At 37.1% G+C, this 15,846-nt stretch overlaps 1 protein-coding gene across 8 annotated transcripts in view; it reads right to left on the bottom strand.

Moving 5' to 3' along the window:
• Nucleotides 1–15,846, bottom strand: part of CNKSR2 (connector enhancer of kinase suppressor of Ras 2) — a 213,431-nt gene that overhangs the window by 54,318 nt on the left and 143,267 nt on the right. For all 8 annotated transcript variants that reach the window (XR_009961790.1, XM_062603648.1, XM_062603646.1 and 5 more), the window contains 4 exons: nucleotides 6,695–6,743; nucleotides 5,738–5,910; nucleotides 3,534–3,607; nucleotides 1,030–1,101 (listed from right to left, as the gene is read on the bottom strand). Coding sequence is in view for 7 of the 8 variants with exons in the window: in XM_062603648.1 (XP_062459632.1) it covers nucleotides 1,030–1,101; nucleotides 3,534–3,607; nucleotides 5,738–5,910; nucleotides 6,695–6,743 (368 nt within the window). In the remaining variant the exon portion in view is untranslated. The remainder of the gene's footprint in view (nucleotides 1–1,029; nucleotides 1,102–3,533; nucleotides 3,608–5,737; nucleotides 5,911–6,694; nucleotides 6,744–15,846) is intronic.

Below are 15,846 nucleotides of genomic sequence, written 5' to 3'. Positions count from 1 at the left end.
CGTCATTGGAACAGGCTGCCCAGGGCAGTGGTGGAATCACCATCCCTGGAAGGGCTCAAAAACTGTGTAGATGAGACCCTCAGTGACATGGTTTAGTGGTGGACTTGGCAGTCCTAGGGTAATGGTTGGACTTGATCTTAAAAGTCTTTTCTAACCTACTTGATTCTATGACTCTGTGATGTATTATTTTGAACTGAATTAATTTCAAGTTATGTTGTGCAAAAAAATGAAATAAACTCCCGAATATTTGAATAGACATGAGAGCCATGTTTTTAATTTACCATTTGAATGAATTAGAAGGAACTGTGTCTATTTTGTGCCGGAGTCTCAACAACAATTTGCTAGAAAAATTGCACAAATGGCCTCAAACAGATTCAGTAAAACGCAATGCCCAAAGAACTAGGACTTAAGGCCTTGATTTTTTCTGAGATGCTGGAATTTTCTCCACTAAATTCAATACAACCAATTTTTCACTTCAACATGCGGGTTAAATTCATGGCAATAGAGAGAATCTGCAAAATAAATTCCTTGTAATCTCTACCTCCTTTTCCCAGACTGGCAGAATTAAAATCAGTAAGTGCTTTAAATCTTTCTCCAACTTCTCATTCTCTCCAGGACCAGAAATAGAAGCATCCACAGATCAAGCATCACATATCTTCAGGAATATGTTAGGAGGCAGAGCTGGAGATATTGTATCTTTGTAGGTGCTGCACAACAAAAGGTAAAAACCTGGAATTCTGAAATTGTGTTTGGATGTTGTTTCACATACTGTATTCATTTCTTTTTAGAAAGTGGGAATCTTGTTTCTGAAAATCTTCAACCCTTTGTTTAAAAAAAAAGTAATTTTTGCATGAATTGAATATTTAGCATATGCAGGCACTCAGAAACAATGCTACTCTGCAATTATTTTCTCAGGTATTAAACTTAACTTTTAGATCAGCACATAATTTATTATCACTGTGTAATTACTAGCTTCAGGAAGTGTCACATTTAAGGAATGGTTCCTTGAACTTTGCCAGATTTCCTTACCTGTTCATGTCATCTAGATGTTCAGCAGCAAAATAAAAACTTTTGATCTTAGGATGGCAGGCTTTGAATGCACTGTAGAGGAAAAACATAGTTATAAAAATGTAATGGCACAACTCTTGTTTTTTAAACTGTACATAGTGTGGTCACCCAGGAATGAGATGCATTCTAATTTCCTGAGGTGTCAGATGTACCCAAACAATATATAAACACATAACTTTTAGAATTGTGCCAGACTTCACCTAGTGCTCTTGAACTACATATTTCTAAATAATGCTTTATCCGTATGTGCATAAATATTGTTCAACAATCACCTGTAGTGCACTATATTTAGATAAAGTTAACCAGTTAAAGATATAATTTCATGTATTAGGTAACTTTGCTGATGTACCTTTAGGTGTTAATTTTTTCTGAAGAGAAAATTGACTGAACAATTTATTTGATACAATAGAAAAACTCTTAGTCCTGGTGATTTCTCACATCCCAATGACCTTCAGATTACCTTTAGCTGTAATGACTACGTTTCAAACAAAAGAACACGATGTGCTGATTGACTTCTGAAAAGCTGTTATAAATCAACACTGATTTCAATTTTGAGGTCATTCTAAGCAACAGGCAATTACAGCTCATCTTTTCTTTCCACCAAAGTAATCAACATGACTGGGCTGAGAGAATTACTGCATTTCATACATAATATGAAATAAATTACTAGAAAGCATTTTCTAACTGTGTTGGATAAAGATTTCTGGTGAAGTACTTGAGGATCCAGAAAATGCTTCTGAAAGTAATTAATAATTTACAGTACAGAAGAATCATTTTTGAGAATAGCCTGAAGGTCTCTCTTAAAATAAGAACAAAATATGCGTAACAGTCCCAAAGAAAATAAGGAAAACTGCAAACATGACACATGAAGAACATCATTACCATTTTTCTGAGACACAATGGATTAGAGAGAGTAAGAGCTATTTTATATATCTCTTTATATACATACATAATCCATTGCGTCATCAGAAAAATGGTGATGATGTATTTCATGTGTATCATGCTTGCAGTTTTCAATATATATGTCTCTGTGTGTACACATATGTAAATATATGAAACCAGATTTTTAAGAAACCAGGGATATGAAACTGATGTCCAGAAAAGATATTGCTAGTGAAGGCAACATGAAATCAAGACAAAAAGCATTACAGCATGACAAAATGTTATGCAAGTAAAAGCATACAGGGACATCTGCTCAGTTTAGAAAGACATTATCAGGTTACTGAGACCCAAAACTTGACTTCTTAAAATTATTACAGCATCTGTTGTCTGGATTCTTAAGAGTTTTTTCTTTATCTCCCACCGAAGCAAGGGATTTTCATAGCCACATTTTATGTTCTACTGTTCAACAGGTAACAAATCGGGTACAAAACCCCAATGCAAGCAGGGTGCAATTCTGAGGAATGAGTTGCCTTTATGCTGCTGCCTCAACAAAACAGAAAAAATGAGGCACTTCGGTAATGTAGCCCAAGGACACAGCACAATAAGTCCAAGTTGATGTATCTTTTTTTTTTTGTTAATGAAGTTTTCATTTTCTGCTCTTGGAAACTATCATGAAGAGTACAATTCACCCTGAAGAGATATATGGACCAACTGATACAAGGTCAGTGTCTTCTTTAGAACTGTATGTACTACAAACCATACCATTTTACTTTTGCAATTCTTTTTCTGTACAAATATCAGTGATCCAACAGTCTTAGTAAACTTAACAGTAAAAGGCATTAAAAGGCAATACAGAAAGTTTTCAACACTAGTTGCTCTAAAAATATCCCTGTGGGAGTATGGAGCTGTCACATTGCTACATATGCTTGACTTCGTGTCTAAACAAGAAACGGATTTGTGCAGTGGCACAGATCTGGACAGAGGCCAACACACAGCTAGGTGAGAAGTTATTTAAGACCTTTAAAAAATACAGCAAATCATTGTCATTCTCTTTTTTGTACTCTGCCTCAGGACTAACAAAACTCTTTGAGATGACACTAATTAATTTGGAGTTACATGAAAAATTGATGCCTGGCCATGAACTTGCAGACTTATTTATTTGGATTAATTTTATTTGGATTTTATTATGCTTAAAACTCTTTACTGAGCCTAAAGGTATCTCACATATACACAGAAACCCGCACCAAACACCTCCCCACCCAACCCCACCCCCCCCAAAAAAAAACCAACCCACAGAAAAGAAAGGAAAACTAGGAAAATAAAGGGACAGAAGCAGTCAAGCAGCCTTCTTGCTCTTAATTCATTTTGCTCTAGTCAAGCACTGTGATGCATGATAAAGTAAAAAAACCTTCTCCAGGAAAGATAGCACACAGAAACCACACTGAATTTGCCTCTTCTGTATGAACTTATGATACAATCAAATGTCATTGTAATAGTCCATTATGTCACTGAGTCAAGGGAAAAACTTGTCCTTTGTTCCACTTTTTCTATTGTGTAATTGCATTATTTTTGAGTGTACTTACTATTTCTTGCGGCATTCACTGGCTCTGTCAATTTTGAATTCAGGTAGACTGATGAATCCTTCTGCTTTTTCATCCTGCAAAGGTAGTTCTAGATATTACTATCGTTAAGGTGTTTGTTTGAAAAAAACCCAACCCACCACACTGAAAACTTAAAAATATTTTCACTTTCCTGCTTCTTACATAAGGAATACTAATGTATGCTCTGCTCTGGCAAACCGCCTACCGAAGTCACTGGGACTTTTGCCAAAATAGTAAGAGAGATCCCTTGGTATAAAATACAATTTTAAATGCCCAGTTTTCTCAAACAATTTCACAGCTGAAGCAGTGTTTGAAAATACAGAAGGTGACCAAATGTATTCAGGCAATTAGTTATTGTAATTACTTAATTTGGGGGAAAGATGGGCTAATTAATAAGGAGAAATGCAACCTACTGTAAGAAATAGGGAAAGAAGCAATTTCAATGTGTGTTGTTTTCCATCTTTATATGATATCACGTCTAAGAGGCACTGTACCTCTTCAGCTACTTTCATCTGTCTCCAACATTTAAGGAAGAAGACATCTGACCTTCCTCCCCCCTCCCCTAAAGCCTTGCTCATAGTTCATTTTATCAGATATTCAGTCTCCTTTGACTTTTCACAATTTGAAAGCCTTATTTTAAGCCACTAGTACCTCAATAACACAGACTCTCTTATTTAGCTGCTCATAACTTTGCATGAGAAATTAACATGATCATGAAAGTGAAGCTTAACCTACACAAATGTTACGTTAAGGAATTCCACAGAATTATATCTTTTTCCCAGAATCTCCATAGGTATTTATGCAGCCCATATGACTATGTGCTTTCTTAAAAATAAATAAATAGAAGACATAAATCAGCATGTAAAACTGGAACTGTAGCTGTAGAAGGTGCAAGTTTGTAACGGGTTCTGCATTACCAGGCATTTTAAAATCGAAAGGACACTGTTTAGAATAAACTTGCCATTTTTATTTTTTTGCACGGTTGGCTAAGCAGAATTTTGGCAAGACCACTGTTTACTTGGCTGTCCATCTGCCACTGATGCTCCTCTCACCAGCCTGTGAATCTATTGGGGACTGCAGACACTTTGATGATGGAGCTGAGGTCTCAAAAATAACCAATTCTCAGCAAGTCCCAGGAAAACTGGGACAAGGGGGAGACAGAGGTGGTCAGACCATTGCCCTCTCCATGGGAAAGTAAGGCACAACTCAGTAGTTCCACATGCTCCTTGGCCATGTTTGGTGACCACTCATCATCGTTGTAGATATAAATTACTGCCCTTATGAACACTTTGTAATAGACCTTGAAGAGGGAGGGTGGAGAGAAGGGAGTTAGGGTAACTGATCTGGAGCTGGGATCAACATACAAATGGGATAAGTCTGTGGCAAAACAGGCTGCAGTGACTGCTCATGGAATGACTTGCTTTCTGTATACTCAGGGAAAAGTCGTGTTTCACAGTATTTTAAACAGGATATGCACAAATGCTTGCAGTGATTGAAAGAACAATTCCAGGACTGCGTGCCTCTACATGTTGGCAATGGTTTTACCTCAGCATATTTACTAACGAACTAATAGAGTTTTAAATTAATGTTTCCTAACTCACTGGCAAAAAGTTTTCTTGGTAAACCTGATATAAATAAACATGCATTAATGCAGAACATGTTGCACAATCAAAGCTGCACACAATTCAGTTGGGCTGCTCCAGCACTCTTAAGTTCAGTGTATATGAGCACCGAAAGCTTATCAAAAGCTACAAAGAAGGAGAACTCAACTGAGAAAAAAACCATCTTCCTTAACTGCCAGAGGTTTTGATGGTTTCACTAGCATAGATAAACAAACAGGCAGTACATCATTAAAATTTACACTCCCATGACTAAGGTTGAATGACAGGATTAAAGAACTAGCTTTTCCCTTTCAAGGGTTTGAAGATAGATTTATTTTAATTTGGTGAGAGCAGGACACAGGAAAATGTGTTATTTCTCCTTGTAGCACATAGTGAATTTGAAGGACCAAATATCTCTAGAGCTTAATGGTAATTTACTCAATCAATCAATATTAATTTCAGTGTGATTATTTGGGTGAATGAAATTATTCACATACATGAGCGCTCAAAGCACTGGCTTCCCACTCAATCATAAAAACAGCAGTACACAGATTATTTGTCAAGGCAATGAGCGTAGATGCTCACCTCTTCATTGATATACCAATATAGAGATGTATCCTTCAGGACAAACCAATATTTTTTCCATTTCTGGGAGAAATAACTCTTGGCATCTTTCTTTTTCCAAAGCCAGCCTTCACAGTCCCCTCGACCAAGGTCTTTACATGAGATCCTTCTTTTGCTTTTACCTGGAATAGGAGCTGAAAATGACGAGGACATGTGAAAGCATTTGATTTGTCCACTAAATCAACAAGACAGCTAGCCAGAAAGCACTATTGTTTAAGAAAATCAATTAAAAATTTCAACCTCAATTTGCCATAAATAGATTTTACAAACATTCTATTTCAACCCCAAAGTCTATGTAAGGCACCATAAGTTAAAAATAAAAACAAATCAAAACAAACCATGTTCAGCACCTCACAAAGCTCATATTCTATGGATAAGACAGAAAAGATATTATAGAGAAAAGAAAGGCAAAATATTTGAAATCAGAAAAATGGTTATTTTTAGTTTTCAGAAAAAATAATATTTCACATCAGGTTAAAGCACACAGCATATAAATTCATGTACTTTCACACTTGGCTGTCAAATACCACTATGCAAGTACTTCATGGGTATTCGAAACCCTCTCTTTGTAACTGCTTTTGCAACTAAGGCCTTTGTACTTCTAAATCAAAAGAGGAAAATTTATTATGCTATAAATTACCTGACAGCTTAGGTAATGAGCAAGGACTGCAGTAAGACATTACATGCACAGAACTGGAAAAAACAGCCCTGGCCCCAAAGATGCTAGAGGCTAAGTATTCAAGAAAACCCCACCATCAGATATATGTATCATGTACTAACAGCTTCTCAACATGATCAAGTGAACTAAACATTGAATAGGAGCTAAAAAGTTCTAGTTCCTCAGATACTGCAATACTATAAACATTAATGTTGGCAATTCCCTTCTTACCAATACATGAAAACAAATTTAATTTTTACCTTTGCTCTTCTTTTTACTTTTCTGCTGTAGAGAAGACTGCTGAAATGTCTACAAAAAAAAAAACACACAACAAAATGGAAGAAGTGAAAATACAGTGTTTATATTTGACCACATCCTTGTTAAAAAAGAAGTAGAATATTGTGAACACTTAAGTCAGCACCAGGTAACACCAGCCAACAGACTTCTAGGCCTCAGAAAAAAAGGTACTTTTAGTTCATCTGCTCATAAGGTTGTAAAGCAAAAGCACACAGTGAAAAACATCTTAAAATAGACCACAAATTACTTTACCAACAACTGAAGATTCTGCTAATGAGGAAGGAATGTCTCCCTTTGGTTAGTATGATAGTGAAGCTACACTGCATTTCTCAAGAGCATCTCATTAAGGTCTTCTTGACATAAATATGCAAATATGCAAATTAACACTGCCTAGTGCAGGTGTGAAGGCATTTATGTGATGGTCTTTAGAACATCAGACAGTTTGCTCAGAAATGGGCCTAATATTTTTAAAGATATCAGTAAAATTCTGCTAAATCACAACCGTGAAAAAGTCTCCCAAATAAATATTCTGAAATAGAAACCACTTTCCATTTGATCAGGTTTGGACTGGAAGTATTTCTCTCCAATTGATCCACTCCCATGAACCACCCCATTGCCTTGCCAGTGAGACAGGAAAGAAACTATTTGTTTACTCAAGATCCTAGCTTATTAAAAATGACAACACATATTAATATATTCCATGGTCATTTTTGGTAAAAAACTTTGATTCAGATAATCACCATCACTCCAGTGAACTAAAAATAATTCTGTAATTAATCACTCCAAAATTTAAAGACATAATTTTAGTTGGTTTGAATTTTAGTTTTCTATAGACAAATGTATTTGAGAATGCTAAAACTAAGACAAGGCCACATTCAAGTGTCTGAGTATTAAAACCTCTTATTTCAGTTTACCATGAAGCAACAAAAAAAAAATAAAAAATAAAAGCTTTTGTGCTACTTGATAAAAATAAATCTAAGCAAAAGCACCGACAGCCCTGTAATCCCAAATCCTGGTCCTTGCAGATAAGACAAACCCTTACCCGAATTTACAAGGCTACCTTTCCAATTCAAAAACTGCTTTGCATTTTCTCCTCCCCACTTCCCATTCACCTGAACTCATACAGAAAGCTGAAGCTCAGCTACCAAGGTATGTCTTGCTTCACAGCTAAGACATTCTCAAGAAGCAAAAACTAACATGTTCATGGGGATAAATTGCCAGCAGTACAACAATAATTAAGTGTAATGTATAAACATTAACTGACTTAGAAGATGTGCTGATCCCTTGTAGACCATATCTAAAGAAAGCTATTCACCTGTATTCCCACCTCAGATGGCCAAAACAGGCCTCCACTGGGAACAAAAAAGGAGCCCATTTGTTTTTATTCCCTGGCTCTAGTTTTTTTAATTCTGCTTCTGGTATTATCTCAATCAGCACCAGCTCTCAGCAAGCTGAGACAGCAACTGCATCCCAATTTAAGTCACATGAAATATTTCGACCTTCGTAGGACTAAGAGAGATATTTATGGCCTAGGAATCAGAGTGACTGGGCAGAACTGTGTAAGTAACTCTTAGATACCTCGAAAATCTTATATAATCCAAAGTACTTGAAAAACCACACACACCCATATAAACCCAAAACTTTAGCACTTCTCAGTTCACAACCCATACAATTTCATTCTGCTGCTTGACTTTTCTGTACTAATGTTTTCACAGTGCCAAAACAGAAAACAAAAACCTTTGCTTGGTTTTCTCATAAGAGATTATGAAAGCAGATTAGAACGATATGAAAAGCCTGATCTTTAAATGTTTCAACTGTAAATTGAACCTGCAAACGTGCGCTCGCACCTCACAACTTCTGAGTCAGTTTTTGGTAAGAAAGGGTAATGAAGGGGTATCAGGTTTTAATTGGAAGACAGCATGTAATTTAAGTGTCTAGCCATTTTTCCATACATTATGGCATATTGCAAAATATAAAGGTTTTATTAAATTCAGTAATTATTCTAAATGAGCTCATTAAATTAAATTGTAATTAAGGACAAAATCTACAACTGAGTAAAGTTCCTGGGAACTATTAAACCATCTGCAGCGATTGTAGCTAACACTCTAGATTACACAGACTTCAGGATTCAAGTTGGCATGCCCTTCGCAAAAACAGCATCAGCTTTTTTTTTTTTAAACCTGGCAGATGTTTTTGTAAAACATATAGTATATAATATGCAAGAAATAGAAAAACCCAAACAAGTGAGGATGAAATCTGAAAGTGCTTCTTCTGTTGCTTTTTTTTAGGAAATCATTGGATGGAATCTGCAGCCTCTTCCAAGTTATTAGATAATGCTTGATGCCATTTTCTCAATGCTGTTTATAATCACAGAATGATGAATGAGGTCATGTCCTTCCTCCTACTCAGAGAAAGGCTTGCTTTGAAGCCAATGCTATTGATTTGGGTCAACAAGACCAGGTTGGACAAGGCCTTGGGTGATATGCTTTAGTGTGAGGTGTCCCTGCCCATGCAGGGGGGTTGGAACGTGATGATCTTAAGGTCTTTTCCAACCCTAACTATTCTATGATTCTATGAACTGGTTATTTTGCCAAACTTCAAGAGACTGAGGAGGAAGTCTAAAGATTTGGGGTCAAACTATTCCTGTATAAGAGCATCTCTAAGATCTAATATAAATTCCACGTGTGATCCACAGAACACATCCATATCCAAAAAATAGATATATTCTATTATTTACTTGAACCCCTTAATGGTGACAGAATTTGTAGGTCTACCAAAATAAAAGACCATAACTGAAGCTTCTCTGAAGATCTGTTTTGGCCATAGCAATTAGTACTAAATTTGACAGCTCCTAAAATCCTCTTTCAAGTTCTTACTTGTTTCTTCACTTTTCTTCAGAGATTTTGCACCTGCTCATTTTCAGAAACCTGGAAGAGAGAACCAGGTTATGGAAATAATAGTCCCCAATTTTCTGACTGAATTTCAGCTCAGTATGATTGGGAAGAAAAATGACAGGTATCTTTATAGTTTTTTTGAGAGCTTCAGTCAAATCCAATTTTTCTCAAGCTTCAAGTTTAGACACGAAGGAACTATTTACAGTCAGACAGTTCCCCTCTGTCTCTGTAAGATAACTTTAGCTTCAGCAGAGTAGCTTGTAACATTTGTGATTACTGGAACTTTCTGCTGCAGATAGGTGGTGCTTCCAATTATTTGATCTCTCACACTCAATACTTTGAGAACACCAGCAATGTTCTGGTTTTGTAGTTTTGATACACCACATACACATATTTCTCTGCATTTGGTGTGTTGAGAGTCAAAATTTCAGAGCTAAAAGAGTGAAAAGGGGAAAAAACTCAAAGCTATTTATATTATATTGTCACACTACCCACCAGTTTAACAAGTCATGCTCCAGGGTTCTCCCAACAGAGGATTTTGCCAGAATCTTAGTTGTTGACAATCTTGTTTAGTCTCCAATAAGAGCTAGTGATAGTATTAATTACTTTTGTGGATATTTGTGGAAAATACAGTTTTTAAACACTATGTTACAAAGGTATGATGGGAGATGACCTCTGGCAGCTCAGAGTTTGAAACCTCCTGCCAATCAGTAGCAGAATTTCATTCACAACAGATAACCGGTTTGTTTACAGCAAGAGCAGGTGTTAACCTGTTACCGTGTTTAGCCCTCAAATTAAGCAGAAAGATTACTGCTCATAGCTAGGTCTTGAAGCTATCTGAGTCCACACAGACCATCTGCAAGGTAGCTTCTGAAGGACGAGCTGAAGCTAGGACACACAGGACTTCATTGGCACAGGAGAGAAGAGACGAGGTATGACCTGATGTTCTGTTACAAGTTATGAGGGCTAAGGATCAAATGAAGCTAGTGAAACTACACTCAGAAGGGAACTCACTAAAACGTGGGATAAGGAAAGACTATGCTCTAAGCATGATCCTATTTAGGAAGGCAAAGACTTCACTGCTTTGTTTGAACAGTTCTTGTTGACTGGGGTTCAGAGACTGCTAGCAGAAAACATCTCATGCTTTGTATATCCGACTTGTCAGGTCATGCAGGGTGTTTTAGGAAATACTCCTGTTCCTGTAATCACAATACACTAAGATTATTCCAAATCCTACTCTATTCTCTTTTATTCTTACATTTTGCTGAATAATTGTTAATTTCTTGTGTACCTCTGGACTTTGAACTTCTGACATACATCCAATATTCTCTAATTTGTCTGTGGCTATAAGTACTTAGTTGCCCAAAATCAGTACTAAGTGGCACTACAGTTGTGCATATAGTATTTTTAATTTGCTGCAAGAGCTCTAGTTTACATAAACCTTCCAAAAGCAGCAGGGCTTCAGTCTGGACAGATAAGATGCAAATACAGTAAATGGGATGGTGTATGTAAGAGACAACCTAATACAAAAGCACGACAGTAAATTTATGAAAGCAGATCCAGAAATATTTCCTATGCTAAAGTCACAGGGTGATGACAAAACAGTCATCATATGTAATTCATAAATCCATGGTGAGTTTGAAGGAAAAGTGATTTAAAGAAAAAGGATGACACAGCTGATTAAAAATGCCCTGAAACCTTCAGTCTTGCCTCCCAAAAGCAAAATTTATTGAATCAGATCTTGATCTTTTGGTACACTGGTAACAGATACTTCTGCTCTCCCCGCACAGCTCTCTCTTCTCTTAAGCACACTCTATAATAAAAATATCAGACCTGGGTATTTACTAAGTTCTAGCCTAAAACATGTAATACTAATACACAGTATGAACATTATGTATGTACAGACTTTCAAAAGTGAGCTGTTGTAGTACAAACAAAATAATGCCAACAAGTAGGGCAGAGTCATTATACTAAATATCCTGTGCATATTTCTCTTTTAAATGGCAGGTATGTCAGAGAGAAGCATGAATCACTAGTTCTGCAAATGGGCTGGGAGAGGCACAGACATATTAACAGTCATTGCCAGAACAGATATCAGAATTTATGGCTTGATATGTTATCCTACACACCATATTCCTCTTCCTCCTCCCTTAGTCTTGCTTTTTCAGAGCTGCAAAAAAGATGCTTAAACACTAAGGCCAAATGAACCCGTATTTGCAAAATTTGGCAAAGCAATAGTTTCCTTGGCAGCAGCCATAAAATCCATTTCAGGTAATACAATTTTCTACATTTACCTGACAACCAAAGGCCATGTTCTTATTCCTTCTCTCCTTCCCCACAGCAGCTTTATGAAAGGCTTCTACAAATTACTAGATCTATATAGATCTAGTATAGATATCTAGATCTATCTATAGATAGATGGCTATAACATCTATCATGCATGGTCACAGCTCTAATTGGGTTCCTGTATTTTTGGAGCTCTGACCATGAATTCCAAATACATGTGTTTTGTTAGTGACCACAAGGATAAAAAGCCAGCATGTGTCTTAAGAGGAATATACTAAAAGCTTTTTACTGTAAAAAATGTAGCCTAGGACCCTGAAGCTGCAAACTTTCTAGCTGCCTCTGCTGTAGGCAATTGCTACGTTACCTGCACAGGCTCTTGTCCTTACTACATAGTCTACAAGGGCTGATTTGTCAAAGATGTCTAATCTTTTCATACAGCTGTTCCTATAGCTGCTTATCCAGGAAGAACATGCTAGCTAAGGACAGAACTATGGTCGTCTGAAATGTGACAGCAAGTACAGCTTTCCTGTTCAGAGATTCTTATTCATTCTCCCAGACCTAAGCTTTCTCTTGTAATATGGGGTTCAGGGTCTGTGGAAAATGTTTCATTAGCTGGATACAAATTTGCAGTTGCACAAGCTAGTACAAATTGTTTGTGCAAAACTGTTAGCATAACACAAGCCGAACTTCAAAAAATAAGTGTTTTTTAAAACTTCAGGTCATGTGAGAAAATAATACACAGTGGTCCTGCTTTCCACCACCAGGGAAAGATTTTCCTTCTTAGCCATTAAGCCACAGGACTCTTTAATTGAATCATCAAAGCAGTAAAACTGGACAATATCAAATTTAAATGAGAGTTCTCATACTCCCCCACTGTCTTTTCAGCTAACAGAACAAGGACTGTAGCACTGTCATAGCTGCCTGAAGTAAATGAGGATTAAAAAAACCAGACAAGTGCTGCTCATTAGAATAATTCATTCTGAGATCATCCTTCTGCTCTATATCTACTCTGAAACATGTAATTTTGGCACCTCCCACACTGTTTTTATTGACAGTAAGTCATCTGAGAGAGAAAGTTGGGCTCCAAAACTGTATGTACTCCTTAATGGGAAAAGTCCAAGACACATCAGTTGTTTCATCACTGTGTATGTTTCAACTTCATCTATTTAAAAGGGAAAAAGAAACTTAGCTGTCATATATTATAAAAGAGTATTTTACCCTTTTTTGATTTCTACTCCAGAACAATTCCCATTTTCATCTCTTACTGAAGCAATTGGACCAGAGAACCACAAAATGGCTGACACAGGAAGGTACCTCTGGAGACCGTCTTATCCAGTCCTGCTGCTCAAAGCAAGGTCAGCTAGAGCAGGTTGCTCAGGGCTGTGTTCAGTTGGCTTTTAGTATCTATAAAGATGAAGACTCCACAAACTGCATAGACAACCTGCCCCAGTTAAACCATCTTCATAGTAAAAATAGTTTTTTCTTATGTTTACATGGAATTTCCTGAATTTCAATATATGTCCACTGCCTTTTGTCCTTTCACAAAGTATTGCTGAGACTAGTCATCCCATATGCACTCTAGAAGCCTTGTGGAGTGCTAGTTCCCTGCTGTGTTTCTCCTACAGGAAATATCAGTCCACCAAACAAACCTCTTTCAAACGACACAATTTCCTCCAGGAAAAACCTGGTTTTGCTTAGAAAATTTCTGTCTGATTCACAGGAAATGTAGGTTTTCCTCTGTATATTTATCTACACATTATAAGACTATCCAAGCAGTTGTAAGAAACATTCTGCAGGTCACCTATGTTAGATTAGAGAAGTGGTCATTGGCACAGCATGCAACTGATCCTGAACCTTCTGGGGACACAACTACTGTACAACACCACAGAAGTCAACCCCAGGGCATTAACAAAATTTTGCAACAGGCCCATGGTCTTTTTAGATGAAAAATCATTAGTTTAAATAAAGGCTCCTTGCCCCCCTACAACACCTACATGTCTGCTTATGATGAAAAGAGTACATACGTAGGTCCTTCTATAGGAAAGTCAGCAACACTCCTGTGTCCCTCAGCCTGATCTCTTTTGTATTGCTCAGCCTGACTGTGTGACAGAGAAAAGTACAGGGGATGTAGGAGGTCTGTAATGAATGAGGGCAGAACTGAGAAAACAGATTTTTGCTTTAAGGAAGATATACTCTTGCAAGCTATTTTCTGTTAGCACTTGGTCATAGTATTATTTCAGTGAAATAAACAGAAAACTCATTTTGACTTTGAGCAGAGGAGAAGTTTCAATGAGGGAAAGAACATTTGTACCTCAGACATTATACATTCTGTTAAAATTCCTACCAAACACTTCAATTGCACCTATGAATTAAGGTAGAAAAAGAACAGTTAATTCCAGGATAAAAGTCACATTACTTGCTGGAATTTAGTAAAATGGCCTCTAAGCATAGGATGAAACAGCATTTCTCAGAAGATGGGGAAAGATAACATTAGGCTTTTTAATTCTGTGCTGGCTATGGTGGCTTTATGGGTACAAATAATCTTACAAAATTAAGTCTTACACTTCATTCTAAAGTCAGAATTCTGTAGTGTTAGAAATATTATCTGCTTGGGTTAATCTGAAAGTAAAGGGGTATACCTGAGGAATGAACAAAAAGCAGTTATCTCTATATGAAAAATATGAGGGTTTTTTCCTCTACAGCAGAGTAGCAGAGATGGATTGGCTGACTCAGAGATCAGACACTAAGCAACAAGCACTTCCTTCCAGTAAAACAGAAACACCTAATAAACCAGCTTCTGTTCAGGAGCCGCGCTGCTGCAAAGAGCCATTTTCCGCCCGGGTGCAGCCATACAATCTCCCACATTATGTGTCAGCAATATGCTCAAGAGGCCACCACCGTGTAAACGGGGAAGAGGAATGGGGCAGGGACTCCTGCAGAGTCAAAACCACCACTTTGTAAAAATCACTTGCTCAGAAACAATTGTGATGCTTGTCAAAGCGCTTTGATTAAATGGTACTCTTGCGCTCCTTTAATTCCAACATCATTTTCACCACTCAGTACAAGTTTTTCAGAAGGCCAAATTTCATGATGCACGCCAACCAGTGTCCTTGGTTCACTGCTTTCATAGCCCAACACCTCCCTTTTCCTTGTGCAGAAAGGAGTACAGAGAGGAGCCAGCTGAGAAGTCAGAAACTAGATCTAAGTTCTTATAGATGTGACACTCCCCGTCATATTGCAGTGACAATTCATGCTGACTCCCCTCTGTACAATGCCTGGCACACACTTCACTGCTACAATATGCTGTGCTTAATCTTTTCTTTATCAAAGGGGAATAACTGTGGAACTAAATCACGTATTCTACAGTAAAAAACCCAAACCAATAAATCTCTCAAATGCGCTATTGTGATTGTACCAGCTATAGGTAATGTATCTTACTGGTGTACAAACAATGCTAATTCCTACAAAGGCAGAAGTCCTCTATCAGTTAACAAAAGCAGGATACAACCCAGAATGATTGACTGAAATGGATAACAGAAAAAATACAGAATGGGGATGTGAAAGGATATTAGGAAATGGTCTGAGCTGGGAGATTTATTAGTCTACAGATCTACATCTCTTGACAATGTAAAATTACACTTTCAAAGCATTATATCATATGCAGCAAGGAATAAATCTAGACTGGCAGAGCTCCATTAGATGACCTTTACAGTTTACAGTAACTCTCTCAGTTTTAAAGAATTCCCTAGCTTCATCATTGAAAGAAATTATAACAGGCCATTTTTTCCCTCAAGGTCAAATGCAAAAGAAGGTAATAGGGAAAGTTGAAAATAAAAATCTTCCACAAAAACTTGCAACTGTGCTTTGTGATGGCACATAAACCAATATCACCTCACCCCTGGAGCATTTTGTTTGCTGCAATAGTTAACTCTGGA

Source organism: Pezoporus occidentalis, unplaced genomic scaffold (genome assembly GCF_034315485.1).
Source record: "Pezoporus occidentalis ecotype Australia unplaced genomic scaffold, CSIRO_AGI_Poc_V1 ctg81, whole genome shotgun sequence".
Classification (NCBI taxonomy): domain Eukaryota; kingdom Metazoa; phylum Chordata; class Aves; order Psittaciformes; family Psittacidae; genus Pezoporus; species Pezoporus occidentalis.
This window is presented reverse-complemented; position numbering and strand designations above follow the sequence as displayed.